At 39.3% G+C, this 17710-nt stretch overlaps 1 protein-coding gene across 1 annotated transcript in view; it reads right to left on the bottom strand.

Annotated features, from left to right (window-relative positions):
• The window catches only part of ATP13A5 (ATPase 13A5), a 96985-nt gene that overhangs the window by 22179 nt on the left and 57096 nt on the right, over positions 1-17710 (bottom strand). The window contains exons 15-23 of the mRNA XM_006906196.1: positions 16354-16440; positions 15543-15699; positions 13436-13553; positions 11652-11776; positions 10705-10865; positions 8549-8674; positions 7410-7489; positions 4964-5006; positions 1935-2044 (exon numbers count right to left, since the gene is read on the bottom strand). Of these exons, the coding sequence (XP_006906258.1) occupies positions 1935-2044; positions 4964-5006; positions 7410-7489; positions 8549-8674; positions 10705-10865; positions 11652-11776; positions 13436-13553; positions 15543-15699; positions 16354-16440 (1007 nt within the window). The remainder of the gene's footprint in view (positions 1-1934; positions 2045-4963; positions 5007-7409; positions 7490-8548; positions 8675-10704; positions 10866-11651; positions 11777-13435; positions 13554-15542; positions 15700-16353; positions 16441-17710) is intronic.

The raw sequence follows: 17710 nt of genomic DNA, 5'->3' as shown, positions 1-17710 counted from the left end.
CAAGCGTTTCAAAGGATAAAAATGAAAACCTATGGATCTGAACCTATGCTTCTAAAACTCATCACCCCTCTGGAGGATGTTTTCTCTGGAATAAGCATGCATCAAGGAGAGCAAGGGTACAATGAGCCTAACAGAGCTGAACCACATCTAATTTTATAAATCTATGAAATAAAAAAGCAAAGAGTTTCTACCCTGAAGTCTTATTAAACCATCTGCCACTAGAAAAATTTTACATCATGACTTGTATTTTAAAACAGTACATTGCATTTATAAATGCATCAGGGCACATGCGTGAGAAAGAGCATCTTAAGTTCAGATGCCACTGCCTTTTGGATGGACCAAGCAAGCACTTTGTGCAACCATCCAAGAGTTTAAACTCCCTATGCAAGGCCTCTACACTCAGCGCTCCGGCTTAACTTCAACAATTCCCATCTGAAAAGTCTTCTAGCCCAGTGGGCTGTTGGGCCCCTGCGCCCTTTAATTAAAACCCCATTTCTAAACGAGGCTTTCCCTTTTCCTTATCCGGAAATCCCTCTCACATTCTTTCTGTTTACAAATGTCCTATCTAGCCTTCAAGTTGCAACTCCTCTGCTGAAGCCTCCTCTCTGGCTAGAGTATCATGCTGGATAACTGGAACGATTACTGTATTGTTTAGATGTTAATGTATTTAAAGCTAATTTATTGTGCACCTCTCACTTATCGGGCAGAACTTTCTGTTTTGTGTTTATATCTATATCTATCTATGTTATTTATCAGAATGTTAAGTCCTCTGGGGCAAGGTTCTGTCTCATTCTTAATCCACCACATTTCCAAGCACAATATTTAAAAAGAGCTCCAGGAGTTGTGTTGATGACGGAAAGCATGGACTAGGGTGAGGGTCCTGAGCACTCTTGTTTTGTAGTCACTTTGACATGAACCAGGGTTAGGTAACAGAGATGTAGAGTTTCTGAAAGACAAATCAGCAAAACATAATGGCTAGTTGGCTAGAAGTGGAAATGAGGAAAGAGTTCAAAGCACTCTGAGTTTCTGAGCCCAGATGAACAACTCTAAGGACCATCCTTAGAAGCAAGGAACCTGGGAGCTAAGAAGGGGAGTGCTTTGGAGGCAAAGGAGATGATGATGATACTGGAGGGTGTGGAAGGATACAGGTGCAGCCACCCAGTGTTCAGGGAGATGTGTCAAGCTGTCTTGCCGATATGCAGCCAGACAGAGGCATGGAATTTCAAGTGTGAAACATTTAGGTCAGTGATTCCTGTCAACAGCTGCCCAAGGAACATGCCGGAGAACTTCATGGTTGTCTTTTTTGTATAAACCCAAGATTTGGTGATATCTTCTAGACCATTTAAGACCGCTGACCATGTAGATGATTCAAAGTTAGCTCACAGATAACAACAGGAGAATAAGATTTTGAACAAAATATAGAACCTACTGTTTTATTCTTAACTGCATTTAAAATATTAGTAAAGACAACATCAGAAAAGAGAGTGAAATGGAGGTAAAGGAGCTGTAATAAAGTTTTTAATTCCCTCCTGTTCCCTAACTGTTGCCAATCAGTTGTAAAAGTCTTTTTTTGCAATCATTTTGGATGTTTATTAATTTGTATTTTGCAGACATAATATTATTTGAGAAAGATATCTGGTGGAATATTCCCTTTCTGCTTCTTCACCCATCCTCAACTCTTGAGAGAAAGGTTCCAGTAAGCACCCAAAGTATAAAATAAAGAAGAGAAGTAAGAAAACCAATTACTTTCAAAATATCAACTCTACCTTTAAGCTGTCCACATGCCACAGCCATTTATCCTTTAACGCTCAGCAAGTCACTTTTTTTGTGGTTTTACCAGCATTCTCAAGCAGCACTAATGGCTCTCTTAATTGGTGCTCCAATAGCACTTTCCCCATACCACTGTGTGACATTTGGAAGAGGAAGTAGCTTACTTGATGAGATGAGGCACGCACTCGATGTTGGCTGTTTTTGAGGTGAAAGGGGACGCCACAGATGCCTCCTGCTCTGACAGGGAAATACCCGCATGAGCCATTTTCAAAGCCTGGAACAATAAATCCACATTATACCCATGACTCTTCAGGTCAGACTCTAACTATTTAAACACCATGAGGTTATTCTTCACATTTTAGAGCTTATAACATTTTGCACTTCCACCCCTAGGTCTCTGTTTATGTTGTTCTTCTACCTGGAATACTCTCCCTCTCCTGATCCAAAAAGTCACCAACTAAAGAGGCATGTACTAAACAATGATCCAGAGACAGAGGAGTGGTGCGTGTATGTGTGTGTGTGTGTGTGCGCATGCACACACATGTGCATGCAGTGTGTGTATTTGTTGTGAGGTATCGATGTAAAAAGAAAATGGAAATAGTAAGTCAAGAAATCTATTTAAAAAAATGACAGCATTTGGATGGACATTTGTCGGGGACCTTCACCATCACAGTTCTTACACTTGGAAGGCCATCTTCATGAACAATAGGAAAAGTTATCCAATCCCAACCTTTCCCTGGGCTGCCAAATCCAGCCAACCAGCTAACTGCTGGGATAAAATTTGGGGCGTACAGCATCTTCAATGGAAACAGGGACTTTATCACACTCCTCAACAACACATTCTAGGACATGTGTTGCTGCACTGAAATGAGGGCTAATTCATTTCTCAAGAAGACTGAAGACTATTCAAAGAGTGTAAATAGCAGATAGTGCCCAACAGGAAGCTGGCAAGCCTTTAATCCTATAAGAATTGTGTGGGCATAAAATAAGATTTTGTATTTCTGCAGCTCTGTAGAACTACAAAGTACCTGTGTACCACAGCCAGTACATACTAAATTTGTGATCAATAAATATTAGAATATTTCCTTCTTCTTCTTTTCTCTCTTAATATCTATATCTCTATTATATAATTTAGGACCTTCTACTTTATGTTAGGGTTATTTTTATGCATGAATCTTTCCCCACCAGATGATAAACTCTTTAGGGGCAGAGACTATATCCTTTTTAGCACTCGATTTCTTTGTTTTGTGCCAAATTCCACATAATTAATGGGCATGAGTACTCATTCTAGATTTTGAAGAGCAGAATAACAACTTGCTTCTCTTCATGAGCATAAGGCAGAAAAATTCATAATGGATCTCTAAACACAGTTTTTCACAGAAATTTGAAGAAAACATTTAAGAATGAAGAAAACATTTAAGAATGAAGTAAAACAAATACCCAGATCTTAAGTATCTAATAAGTAAACATGGTTTTTCACAGAACTTTGAAGGAAACATTTAAGAATGAAGTAAAACAAATATCCAGATCTTAAGTATCTAATAGACTTTGGAAATACAAAGCAATCCTCTTTAACTTCTTGTTCTACACATTAGCTACTGAAATATTTTTTTATGTCCATAAATCTTCAAGGTAGACAATTGTTTCAACCATATCTTTGAAATTCAAATTATAATACATGCACTGCTTTCTATTGTGTATGAGAAATAATCTGTTGAAAACATTTAATTTAGATTTTCCTATAGCATATAATAACTGAATACTTAGGTCTATAAACACATTAAAATTATTACCGATTTTGCTTACCTTGTTTCAGTCATTAATTTAAATGAAGAGGCAGACAAGAAATCAAGAGAAGACTAAAACTCAGAAGGGCAGCAATGGAAGAATTAGGAAAGGTCACCAAGAGCATAGACATGTCATTGGAGATCAAGGTTAAGGTCATCCACACCCTCATATTCCCAATTACTATGTACAGATACAAAAATTGGACAGTGAAGAAAGCTGATAGAAAAAATTTCATTTTCATTTAAAATATGGCATTGGAGGAGAGCCCTGCAGGTACCCTGAACCCCTAGAAAGACAAACAAGTGGGTCCTAGAGCTAATTAAGCATGAAACATCCCTGGCAATTTTCACTAGGCAAATTTCACTAGGTAAAAATGACAAAACTGAAGCTGTCCCACGTCAGGCACATCATGAGAAAGCAAAGTTCTTTGGAAAAGACAATAGTGCTTGGAAAATAGCAGCAGGAAAAGAGGAAGAGCAATTATGAGATGGATTGACTCCATAAAAGAAGCCACAAGCATGACTCTATAGGAGTTGAGCAGAACTACTAAAGACAGGAAGTCTGAACATTACCTATTCATAGGGTCACCAGGAGTTGGAACGGAGTCAATGGCAGGTACCATACATGATTTCACTGAGCATAAGACTTTTGGAGTAAAGCTAACTTTAAAAAACTAACCCCGGAATAGAAGTTTGGCAGGAATAATACAATTTATACATAATTCGAAATTTTAATCATCAATTTTAAACTTTTCCTTCACTAAGACTTTATCAGCTGTGTGACCTGGGGCAAAAAAAGAATTTACTTCCTGTGGTAATTTTTTTTTTTTATCGGTAACATGAGAGATTTAAATCAGCTAGTCTTGTAAAGTCACTCTGGGTCTAAAATAGGGGGTCTTAGTAGCTCTCCCTTGTCTTTGTTATTCTAGGCATTGCCAGAAAACAGCTGAAGTAACTCATCTCATTTTACTCCTCTCCACTTGCAACCCACAGTCAGGTAGAGTTGAATATAAACAGCAAAATGAGGAGTGGCTCCATAGTGTAGTGGTTAGCACATCTGCTTTACACGTAGAAGGTCCTGGGTTCGCACCCCAGGTAGAGCCACAGACCATGCGCTGGCTCCCCCCTCACCCCTGGTGTGCCGGGGGTGCCAGGCCCCAGAGGCCCGGTGCGAGCGTATGGGAGGAGACTCCCCGCTTCAGAGATCCAGTTCTTAAGGGGAGATGGCAACATCCGTAGGTCAGGGGTAGAAGTTGGGGGGAGCGGGGAATTAAAAAGGGAGGAAAAAAAATAGCAAAATGATCAAGTGATTGCTTGCAGAAGGGTGAAGAGACCCCAAGAAACTGGGATCTCTCAAGAGAGATATTAGTGAACTGCCTTCATTAGTAGAAGTAATTTCTACTTACCCCACAGTCATTAGCTCCATCTCCACACATGCCCACATAATAACTGCAGGGGAAAAGATAAGAAAAATTAATAGCTTCACGCCTCACTTGAATAATTCCCATCATAACTAACTTACATGCAATGTGCTGCGTGTGTGAGAGAGAGAGAGAGTCCTGAACACATGTGGAATCGGGCTTAGGGAAAATAACATTAAGATAAATATTCCCAGAGGAATTGTATTATTTAAATTGTTTCAATCGATCACATGAAATGATAGTGATACTACAATGTCCTCCACAAAGATGATCGCACACTTCAAAAGAAGCCTGTTGGATTATATCCACCCAGGCCAAGCCTAAGGGTGCACAGTCATAACAATAGCACTTTCCACAGAACCTAATACACAGATTCATAACCTAATTCATCCGTGTTTTGGTTGTTGACAGCTGCTGAGAGTTTAGAGTTCAGACACCAGGATGAAAACGTTTGGGAAATAGTTTAACAGATATGACTGGAGATATATACACATATTCTTGACACATCTCTGAATGAAAATGAGATAATATGCTTCCATTATACCAGTTTGATGTGCAAACACGGTGACATAAATAAAAGAGTAAATATTAAAGCTGTTGCCAAAGAAAAAGGATTTGCCAATTCGAGACACATTCTGTTTTCTAGTATAAGTAAATAATACATTATGCGTATTGATTAATGACAATACTATTAAAAGCTCAGCTGCAATTTGCCAAAAGCGCATGAAATAACAAAGTCAATATAGGAAAAAATGAAGTTTTTAGGCATTTTTCTTATTATTAGTTGAGAAAGAAAAGGACATTGTTATAGGTTGAAATGGTCAAATGTAAACAATTCACATAGTTCAACCTAATATCTGGCTAATGCATATGAAAATCACCTTATAAACACTTGTATACATTCATGTACATGTCATAACTATGCACAGTCCCTGAAAACAGTTTCCTTTCTCCAGGCTTAAAGCACATCTCTAGTCTCTATGTCACACAAGGAGTCTTACGTGTTCCAGTATCCCCTCAATTCAGAAAGAGAATTAAGACAACCTTATGTACATTGCCAATGATAAAGGCACGAAGAAGAAAATTGGGAAATTAAGAAGACAGCTCATTCTGAGACAGCGTATATCTTCCTGAACTGATTTGTCCTTAGGGAAATATAGCTTTTCAAATTTAAGCATTTAAGTTGGCAAAATTTCTCATGCATTTGAGAAGGGTAAAATTACTTTTGTCAGCCAATATCATATAATGACCAAGTAAGTGAAATAGTCATTTTAGACACTGATTACTAACCCAGACTTGAGGCATTATGGGAGTTAATAGGCAGCTTTTTGAAACTCCCCTGAGAATGGTTGGACAACGAAAAATAATAGTAAAAGGCAGTCTGTTGATTTTACCTACTACTTATCAACAATTATCTAAAGTTTCACTATTCTCTATTCCTTTTCACTTTTCAGAAATCTGCAGCCCAGAAATTGTAACATATTGCAAGTAATAGAAAGGTCTTGTCTCAAGAAGAACTGTTTCACTTTGATGTGACTTGGTCATCTGTATTTTCGAAGGAGATAAGAAAAGACCTTTTTTCCCCACTTTGGCCCCTATACCCATCCCCTGCCAAGGCCAAGCACAGTGAGAATGCCATTCTACCTTTCCTAGAAGACCTGAAATTATTCACATATCTTCTAATGAACCCACCTCAAATAATTTTAGGTGATAACTCACACACTTTCTCATTGCTGTCATTCTGAGCTATATAAACCCCTACTGTTTTTATTCTCTACATCCAAGCAGGCTATCTTCCTCTAAGATATGCCTTATGGGCCACAGAACAAATGCTGTCTGGGATAGGAAGCTTCTGAAATGGTCTTCAGTGATCCCCATCTCCTGGTAGTCATGATGTTGTATAATGCCCTTCCTTGACTGTGGGCCAGACCAAGTTAGTGACCTGCTTTTAATGAAGAAAATATAGCAAAAGTGATGGGATGTCACTCTGAACTGAGGATATAAAAATGGTGACCTCTCTCTGGTTTTTCTTCCCTGTCACACTTATGGAAGCCAGCAGCCCTTCTGTAAGCTTCCTTATGAAATGACCCATGTATGTGGCAAGGAACTGAGGGCGGCTTCTGTCCAGCCAGTGCGAAACTGAAACTCTTACTCCAACCACCCACAAGGAACTGAATCCTACCAACAACATGCAAACGAGGCTGGTGGCAGATCCTTCCCCCTCAAATGCTGAGATGACCGCATACTGACTGACACCTGATCACAGCCTTGTGAAAGACCCAGAGTCAGAAGAGTCAGCTACGCACAACTGGATTCCTGACCCACAGAATTGTAAAATAATAAATGATGTTATTCCAAGTCATTAAGTTTGGGGGTAATTTGTTACATAGTAGATAATAAATACACTATCCTTTCATGCAATAACACCTACTTTAATTTCTGAAATTCTTCAACAAGGTTTGATTTCTGCCCAGGAGACATTCTTGCAAAAACAGTTCCATTTACCAGAATCTAAAGGGAAAAAACAACTATTGCAATAAAATTAGAAAGAACACTTTTAAATAAAAGAATGGCCCTGAGAAATCGTTTCTGGCTGCCATTTTAAAATAGTATTGGGTAGTATGTCATGAGAACAAATTTCAGAAAAGGGAATAAGGGGATTTAATCCGTTAATATTTAACTTTTGCTTTCAGCACTCCATCATTACTTTCTAGGCCATTTTTTCCCAAGATGGGATAACCTCTAATTAATAATAATAACTAAAAAACAACAGAGCAAATGGGATAAAAATGCTTAAGGAAATACAGTTCTTTTTACTAAGCCTTGTCTCTACAATTGCAGAAAAAGGACAGAGAAAGGAGCAATAGATAGGGAGTTGAGAAATAAGCTTCTGTCCCAACTAGCTGCTCAATCCTTCAAGTGACTTAACCTCAATGAGTATCAGCTTTCCCATCTCTACAATGAGAAATTAGACTAACAGCTTTCTGCAAGCAGTTGGGGTCTAGATTCTATGGTCCTTGATGGATAAGACAACAGAATTCTCAAGACACAGCTAACAGATGGTTGCTGCCCTGGGCTCCTGCTCCACTTATCTCCTTCACACTGACAACAAAACCCTGCACGGCGCTATTTTAAAGTAGACACACAGGGGACACGATAACAAATGATTTTGAAAATAAACCATGGGGTTTTTCTTTCCTCTGCTCTAAATCAAGAATCCAGACAGGAAGGGGAATAAAGCTCATCCTGATATGAGATGGTGGCTTTCAGAGAGAAGCTGACCCATAAAACAGGCAGCATGTTTGGAACTGTCTGGAGGTTCTCCTTCCTGGGCAAGGGTGAGAGACAGTACCAGAACTCACACTCTAAAGAGGAGGCCATGCGCATGTGCACGATCAGGTGGGGTGGGCAGGGCCAGGAAACCTCATAAGGGGCGGTACCGCTGTCAGGGTGTTGATTTTTTAACTCTGAGGCAACCTCAGTGATCATCACCTTCACTATTCTCTTCCCCTTTTTTTGTCTCACTGATTTGAGGAGTAAAACAAAACACTTCATTTCTCCAGCACTTACTTTTGGAAGCAAGCTGTTGAAATGCTGAAATAGCACTTGGAATGATTTCCCACTCATTGCAAAATGATAACAGCTCCCTTTTTCTCCAGGAGGCACTGAACCGTTTCCAATGTTAATGTAGGTTTCCTAAAATCGAAAGGTATCATTTCCACATCAGCTCTTTAAGAACGTCTCTTCTTCCCTATGTGTTATGGGTAGACTCATAGTCATGTTTCATATCCATGTGAGGGCCAGTAAACACATAATGTATAATTTACCAGTGGAACTTAGACTTACATGAAGAAGACACTCAAAACGTCTCCCAAAATTATATGAACATATGATACGATTGGCAACATGATGCTCTAGATTCTATCCTGGGAGGTAATATGTTCCCAGGTACCAATTAGTGATTTCAAGAAGAACAGGAACATTCTTCCCTCCTCTTTCTGCTGCCCATCATGCAAACTTTTAATCCCTAAGATTGCTTGAGATTAATTCCTTCAAGAATCATGCCCTAATGTCTTCACTGTAAAATAGGCACTCTTTTCAGAACCTAACTCCTATTAGCCCCTGCCTTCTCCCGCTCCCAAAGGTAACCTGTTCCTTTATGGTGCCCAGATATCTCTTCCATACCCTCTGCTCAAATGCAGCAGCACCACTCCTTTTCTGAAATCCTTTCTTCCTGTCTTTCACCTGTCAATGTCCCTCATCACTGGCTCAGTCCCACCTGGCTCGGCCCTAAGGAAAGCATCTAATGAATGCATAAGCACTCGTAATGTCGATAGGTGATAATGGTTTTTCATGCAACATTTCTCAGAAGGCCTTACATCTGTGTAGGACTCTAAATTTAAATAGTAAAAAGGTGAGAAAAATGTATTCATTAGAGGAATTCATCTTAGGGAAATCATTGCATTTGAAAGAAAACATATTTTGATGTATTGAATTGGAAGACAAGGAGATATACCCCCTCTCCTTCCGACCCCCATTGTGAAATGGCCAACAAAAGACTTGCTCTAGCATTCCTTGTAAGGCAGGGTCAGGATTCCTTTTGCTGTTACTAGAAATCGGAGAGAGAAAGTGTGGTGGGAGGGAGCAAGAGAGGAGGAGGAAAGCCTATGACTGTGATGTCACTTCTCCCAGCAACTACCAAAACTTCAGTATGGGTATTAAGTTCATGAATGGGTAGTGTCAGTGGACTATTAAAGATTAGTAAGGACCCAGGTTTCACCACAGTGAAATCGAGGCAATATGTATTGATGTAGAAGCAAATGGGTTTGTGAGGAAATAAGCACCAGAAATCTGCTGAAAGTATAGAGAGCTACCATTGTTCACAGCCCATGCAACAGTGTTTGAGCCAAGTTAATGTACCCATTCACAAGGGTTAGGCAGAGCCACTCTGTACAGTCATGCTGTTTATATACTGAACAAAGACCTACTCTACACTTAACAATCCAAAGGGCTGTTCAACCTAGAGGAAGGGAGCATTTGTGTAACTTATCAGCTGGCGGACCATCTCTGTGAATTCAAAAGACAGAGGTGCTGCATTTAGTGATGGAATATCAGGCTGCAGCCATTCCCCTCATATGAAAGAGCTGTCTATTCACAAGTATACAGGGAACTTACTCTCTAGAGAAGCTGACATCTGTTAACTGCATGTTAAAGGTAGAGCACAATCTAAATGCCTATGGATTTGGGTGGAATCAAACTGACTTGAATTCGATTCCTTGCTCTGCAACTTGCCAGTTGTGTGTTTTGGACAAGCTTAATTCCCTAGGCTTCAGTTTTCTCATTCATAAAATGAATAGTTTGCTCAACTGTACCGGGTAACTATGAGGATTAAATGGGAATTATGAATGTAAATAGGTGGTTCTCAACCATGGTCGCCCATTGGAATCACCGGAAGGAAGGGCTGATGCCAGCTCCCAGCCCAGAGATTCTGATTTAATCAGTAGAGCTTGGCATTGGAAGTTTAATCATCCTCCAGGTGATTTCTGTGTGCAGTCAGGGCTGAGAAGTGCTGGTGGAAATGCTAAATGCATTGCAAACTGTAAAGCTCTGGACAAACGTGAGGGATTATTGCTGTGATGACTTGTGATACTGAGAGAAGGCTGCCCGAGGCCAGGGCTGTATACCATCAGACCAAGCCACAAAGGGGCCTTCTAACATTTGCTCACATTCTTCCTAGGTCCATTCTCTTGGTTGTCTACAAGCTGCCAGGTCACAGAGGCAGGAACAAACTCTCCTGGTTCACTGGCTTCGACGAGGATCACTTGGCTCCCTCGAGGAATCATTTCAGAATTCTTCGCCACAGTAATGGCTGTTTGCAGGTTGTCACCTAGATGACAAAGAAAGTCGGTTTCCTTTGTATAAACGCTCACTCACCAGAATGAGCTCCCCTTCCTCTGAGTATCCATACCACTTTGCTGGTAATTTTTGGAGGGCATTTATCACTTTCCGCCCTATTTCATAACTATTTTCCCCGTTGCCCAAGCTGCCTGCCCCTAGTGGCCAAACACTATGTCTGCATTTGCCTCCTGATAGCATCGTGTCCTGACCATTGCATATTTTTCAAACATGCACTAATGAGTAAATAAATGTTTAGCATTTTATGACTAATCCTTAAGAGAGTGGCAGTTCTTTGTGGTGAAGATAATATGGCCCAATCTGATAACATAAAACCACCCTTGGGTACTGGATTCCAGTTAAGTGGAGAAAAGAACACCATGCGGGGCCGTGCTTGGATTTGATCATTGCATGCTGTGCCCGGGCCCACTGCCCCGGAGCACAGTCCAGCAGAGTCTTGCACCCTTTACACAGAAGTCTTATGGGAGTTCTTGATGAAAACACACTCATTCTTACATTTAAACATTTAACTGTGAGCCCATCACCACTGTGGTGGTCCTGGGTAGAAAGTGTGGGCATTAGACAGGGAGAATGGTCCCCACCTCCAAAGCTCGTGGGGGAGGTGCCCACGTGCCCAGGTAACTGGACCACAGGGTAACAAATTTGGCATCAAAGCATTTTTTCTTTCTGCCTCAGTCACACGAACTCACTCAACTCACGTGATCTTTTTCAAATGCCTGGGATACGTTCAACTAATCAGGCCTCCAGAAACACGTACCGGTAATCATTACAGTCCTGATGCGGGCCTCACTTAGTTCCTTCAAGACTGGTTTGGTTTCCTTTTTCAAGCGGTTCTCCATAATGAGAAGGCCCAGAAATGTTAACTCTGACTCCACCGTCTCTCTTTGGATTCAGGAAAATGTCAATATTAAAGCTTATTTATATAGTCTCAAGAGTTGGATTTATTTCTTCTTTTTAAAATTTAAGTTCCATCAATGTAATATATGCACATGTTTAATAAATCAAAAAGAACCCAAAAGCTTATCATGAAACCAAGTCCCTTTCTCCTTCCCAGAGGCAGCAGCTCCTATATCTTTTAGCTGCTCCTTCTGGTTCTCACCTCCACTTTTTAAAAACAATGTGCTTATCTTTCAACTATTCTTTTGATTTTAAATTTTTTTATTAATTATTAACCTATTTTTAATTTCCAAAACCTTCTTTGATCTTGTAATAATCTTAATTGATTAGATATTTATTAACTACATACAGCATACAAGATACTATAGTAATAGTTGAATACGGAGCCATTCATTTCAGTTTCCATCTGTAACCTCCAGTAAATCTAACACGTTTATCCTCATTTTCTTATTTTGTTATATTTATAATAACATCTATCTCACTAGTGGCTTTTAAATGAGAACATCACAGCTGCATTTGTATGTGGCAGCTGAGTGGTGGCTACACTCCATGTCAAGTTACATAAATTTTTTCTTCACACGTGACCTTAACCTTTGTTATTAAAATTTATGTCTTAAAAAATTATAAAATCCTGTGTGCAATAGGTCTTTATGCTTGCTAAAGAACAACTAACACCATGAATGTTAAATCTGAGAGGGCCATTCATATATTTCAAATCGAGCTTTTTGATTCTATATAGAAGATTAAAATGTCGTGGATGAAAGGCTCTTTAGAGAGCCTTCCAGTCCTACATTTTATAGATCGGAAAAATAGACACAGTGGAAGAAAAGGACAATAATTACTGATTATATTAGAGTAGGTAGACTTAGGTTGTACATAACAGTGTTGAACCAAGAATATTCATATCTTATGCAGAGGAGCTAATTTTACATAAATGACTATCAGTAGCACAAAATCAAAGACAATGACTATCAGTAGCACAAAATCAAATGCATAGATGATTTGTTATTCAATTTTCACAATATTTCTCCACTTTGTCATAGACAATTCAAAAAACAACTTTTAAAAACAGAAATATTAAAAGAAAAAATAATCTACAAATTATTTTTTAATGAGGATGTCATTCTTTTAATGTAATTAAGAATACTGAATTTTATTTCATATAGGTACAGTTTGCATGCAGTCTTCTCCAGATATGAGAGAGGTATATATTATTGAGCCCTGAAAGAAGCCAAGTCCAAAGGATTCTAGAGGACTTTCAAAGTGCCAACTGTCTCCTTCCCTCAACCCCTTTGTAGGTAGGTCACCCAAGTCAGTCAGCCACAGAATGTTGTGAGGTTGAAGGAAGTTGGTCATCTTTTGGTGAGATGATGGAACTCAAGGCAGAGATAACTCGCTGGCATCTGGGTGTCAGGAGATATCAACTGCCATCCTTTTTCTGCCCCTTACCCGCATGGTGACCTGATCAAGTACTCCCCAGAGTGGCTTACAGTTTCCCATCTCTGAATTAGGGGACTGGATGAGATAGATTCTTCATCTCTAAGAGTCTTCCCAGTGATTTGAGCTGTCTATCCACCCATCTCCAGGGCTCCTTCACTTCATGCACACAGAGCCTGCCCTAGCGCCAATTTCTGAGTTTCTTACCTGGATAAACTTTCTACTTCTGAAAGCTTCTTTATTTTCAAGGCTTTATGAGCAAGGGCAATGACACGGAAGCCTTGCATTGTGTAATTCCTCAGCTCTTGTGGGAAATTCTTGGGCACTGCCAGGAGAAAAGAGAGTTAAATGTAAGGTCACACTGAAGGTTGCACAACTTCTAAGCAAAACTCTGAGATGCAGGCACTATACTTATTTTAACTCACTCTATTAAAAATACTTTACTAGAAAACTTCAGCTTCAGTTAAAGGTTACAAACAACTTCATGAGTATTTTTTATTACTCTGACAGAAATGAATGCTAAAGATGTTCTGGTCCTCAACTGGATGTCAAATACACTGGCCAGGTTCGGTAAGGACAGATCTCAGGACTATGTCTACCTGGATGAAACGAGGAAAACAGCTGATCCTCTAGACCATGGGTTAACAAACTACAGGCCAAATCTGGCCCGTTGCTTGTTTTTGTAAATAAAGTTTTATTGGAACACAGTCGCACCTATTTGCTTATTGTCTATGGCTGCATTGGGGCTACAATGGCAAGGTTGAGCAGCCGAAATAGATACCACTTGGCCTGCAGAGCCTAAATTATTTATTATCTGGCTCTTTGCAAAAAAGTTTTCTAATCCCCACTTTAGATAATGGACAACACAATGCCAACTGTTGTGTATTTTGATGTGATGATGATAACTAATGTTAGTATATTTATAAAATCTTTATAGTATACCTATAAAGGTATTAGAAGGAAGCACAGAATAATTGGAAGTGTGATGGCTTACATAGCAAAACACCTGAGTTCTAGTCTCCTGTACTGCCATCTAGCTCTCTGACTTTCAGCATGTTAAGTCTTTCTTCTGCATCTCAGTTTTATTCCCCATAAAAGGAGGGGACTATGGATTTCTATGTACCCATTCAGCTCAGACTTTCTGTAATTCAAAGATAATGTTGGAGATGGGGATCTAATTTCTAAGAAACTCCTAGCTCTCATTTCTTAAGTATGAAGGTCAGAGGTTTCACTGAAGATATTATCACACATCAAGGATCAGTGTTTAGAATCATAAGAATAATTAGAAAGAATAATTAGAAGGGCTACCGGAAGAATGAAAAGTGTCAAGCGATAGGCCCAAACCTTTATCGATAGAGCAGGAACAATGATTACCAGTTAAAATTTCAATAAGACACTCATAATCTGTGTGGCTGGGAAAAACAAACAAACAAACAAAAACCAAAAATAGTTCATCAGTCTGTGAAGGATAGAGTTAATGGGAGCTGTGAAGAAGATCAAGGTCAGAAAAAGGGCACTTCTAAGGTACAAAAGACTCCAAGTAGAGAGAGAAGTTAAAGCAATCATTTGCCAAATCAAAAATTCTGTGCACAATTTGATGGATATCAGCAATCATAAGAAGAATATAGATGAAAATAAGAAGAAAAAGGCTAATTTTATCCAAATTAACTCATTTGAATGCAACAATATTCTTATAAATCTGGGCTACTGCTGCATAGAGAGTGCATATATTCATAAGATCAAGAAACAATATCAATCAGCTCACAATCTGGCCCAGAAAGATGAAATTGTTGTGAAGATGACCAATTACCTTGCTCTAATACCATCTAATTTACTCTAATCACTTTTTTTTCTGAAAGGTTTATATTTTCTACATTCTTCTTCTCTCGATATTTCTGAGGCTCCTTAAGTGGTGCCAACTCTCTGGAGGTGACAGAGCATCCTGTCTGCAAAATTAATCTAGTGTCCTGACCTGTCTCTTTGGTTCCTTCTTCTGAATGCTTCTCATTCTCACCCATCTTGGTTCTCTGAGCCCTGTGTAGCTTCCTATCCTGCCTCCTGATGATCGCTTCACATCTCCTTCCCTGATACCCCATTGTGGTTAGGCTTTTCTGGCTGAACCACAGTGGGATATTTACTCTCTGCCTCTCTGACTTGAAATTATCCCCTCTGTCTTTTCAAATCTATTGGTCCCACTTGCCACCCACGGAAAAAGCAACCATCTCCATGCTCATTGATTTAGACTTGTTTGCTGGATGTGTTTGGGCTTTTAAAATAACTTTACCTACTGAAAGAGAAATGTGTCAGTTACTACCTGTTTCAGATCTGCAGAACTTGGCCAACATCTCTGGGGCACCCTTCATGTAAACATGGAAGTGATCCTCCCCTGCCAGCTGAGCGACCACAGACATCCTCTGCAGACTCGAGGAAAATGGAAACTGGTGCAAGATGGTGATGGCTTCCACGGGACTCTACGAGTGGACCAAGAAAGGGGCACTTAAGAAGCTTTTAAGTGAGATTTAGAGAATGCACACCCACAAATAGGGTTTTCTCTGCAGTGAGCCCAGGGACATCATGAAGTGGTATACGTATGAGAACATTGATATTTTTCTGGCTGCATCTAAGGTGATTCCCTCATGAAGTTTTCTGCAAAGCCCTTCTACTTGGCTGTTTGGAGGAATCCTAATCATCTTCCAGGCCAAGCTCACAGGTCGCCTCCTTTGTGGTGCTTCTCTCCCCTGGAAACAGCACTCACTCTCACCTCTGTACTCCTGCGGCTCTCTCTTCAGCCTTTATTATAACACTTGGCACATTGTATTACATGTATTTGCACCTCTGTTGATTTTTCTACCAGCTCATGTGCTTCTCCAACAAAGAACTCAACATTTCTAGCTTTGAAATCACTGTATTTCTTAGCACCTGGCACAGTGCTCTAGCATACGTAGGTGTTCAGTGAGTGTTGAATAACTTAATGGATAAATTCAAGAATGAAGAAATGAACAAACAAACTATGGACACTATTGCGATAAGGCAAAATAATAGGAACATAAAAATATGTGAAAGTAAGGGGCATTTCACCAGTTTTGAGGGGAAAGAGCTCTATGATTTCAAGATGCAAATCATACCCAACTGGCTTTCGGTCCCGGTTTTATTATTATGTTTGAGAATGACATCCCAAATTCGCCGTAGTCTACATTGTAATCTTCCATTATCTGTTTTAAAATGAGAACATTCATAAGATTCCTTAGAGAAAAATAATAAAAAAGAAATTTCTCTCATTTGCATAGCACTTTAATCTTTTCAAAGCCCTTTTCCCATACTTTCTCTTCTAGGCCAATTATCTTAATATCGTCATTGTCAAATTTCTGTCGTGTTGATTTACATTAAAGGACCTCATTATAGAATGTCAAAAAGCCAGAATATTGTGACTGCATTTTAAGTAGTAAATAATGGAAGAAGTGCCAGCTACAAGCCAAGGTATATCTAGTAATTGGAGGAGGGTTCAAGTGGAGATCTACTCGCCAATACAGCTGAGCACATTAGCTTTCAGATGAGTTAGGGTTGGGTCTTGAGGTAAATGTAGAACTATTTCTTATGCTAAATCTATGCTACTAGCCTAATTGGTTAGCTAGAGAGTTAGCAAGTTAGCTGCTAGTAAATTAGAAAGCATATTTAAAAATGGTTTGTGTTCTTCGAGTATTACAACAGTATATAAGTTATACTGTCTGAGAAACTGATATTAATATAATATACGAGAAAAGCAGATTAATAAATAGGAGAGGTCAGAAAAAAGGAGACAACACTGGCCTCCATTGTCACTTATTTAACCTTGGGGACATCATTTCATTTCTCCAAATCTCAGTTTCTTCTGAAAAATATTCTAATATCTTTTTTGTGCTAAAATTCTTACACTCTATAAGGACATTTTCCCTCTCCTTTATGTTTAGTGAAAGGTTTCTAACTATCCAAAGGTGTTTAACTCAAGGTTGCTTCTCACTCAACTTTAAACTCAATGAATAATAAACTTGCACTTTTATGCTTTGTTTGGGGTGGATATAACTGTTCTTAAAAACAGTTTACAGAGCCGAAACCATTTATGTTCCCACCCAAGACTTTAACTTGTCTGTCATTTGTACAGATATATCAGCCCTCCTCTGATGGAGAAGGGAGCACTGTTAGAACCAGGATCAAAGTCACATATAGTAATAATGACCCTGCACAACTCATTATCATGTCAACTCTAGCGATGCTGATAAGGACGTTGCTTGTACTTACACTGATTCTTCTTCATTAAAATCCAGGAATGTGAGTACTGTCTTGTCTTGAGGCCAAAAATTTCTAAACAACAAATGCTCTAATTTTTACTTACTGATATCGGAAGTTTTTCTGTTTACCAGTCCTCTTTTACTACTTTGGCCTCTAGAAAGCCAAAATTTTCCCGCTATACATCTTTAGCCTTTTTGTAAGCTGTATTTCAAGTCT

This window comes from Pteropus alecto, unplaced genomic scaffold (assembly GCF_000325575.1).
Source record: "Pteropus alecto unplaced genomic scaffold, ASM32557v1 scaffold311, whole genome shotgun sequence".
Taxonomy (NCBI): Eukaryota; Metazoa; Chordata; class Mammalia; order Chiroptera; family Pteropodidae; genus Pteropus; species Pteropus alecto.
The sequence above is the reverse complement of the archived record's forward strand: the minus strand, read 5'-3'. Positions and strand labels throughout refer to the sequence as shown.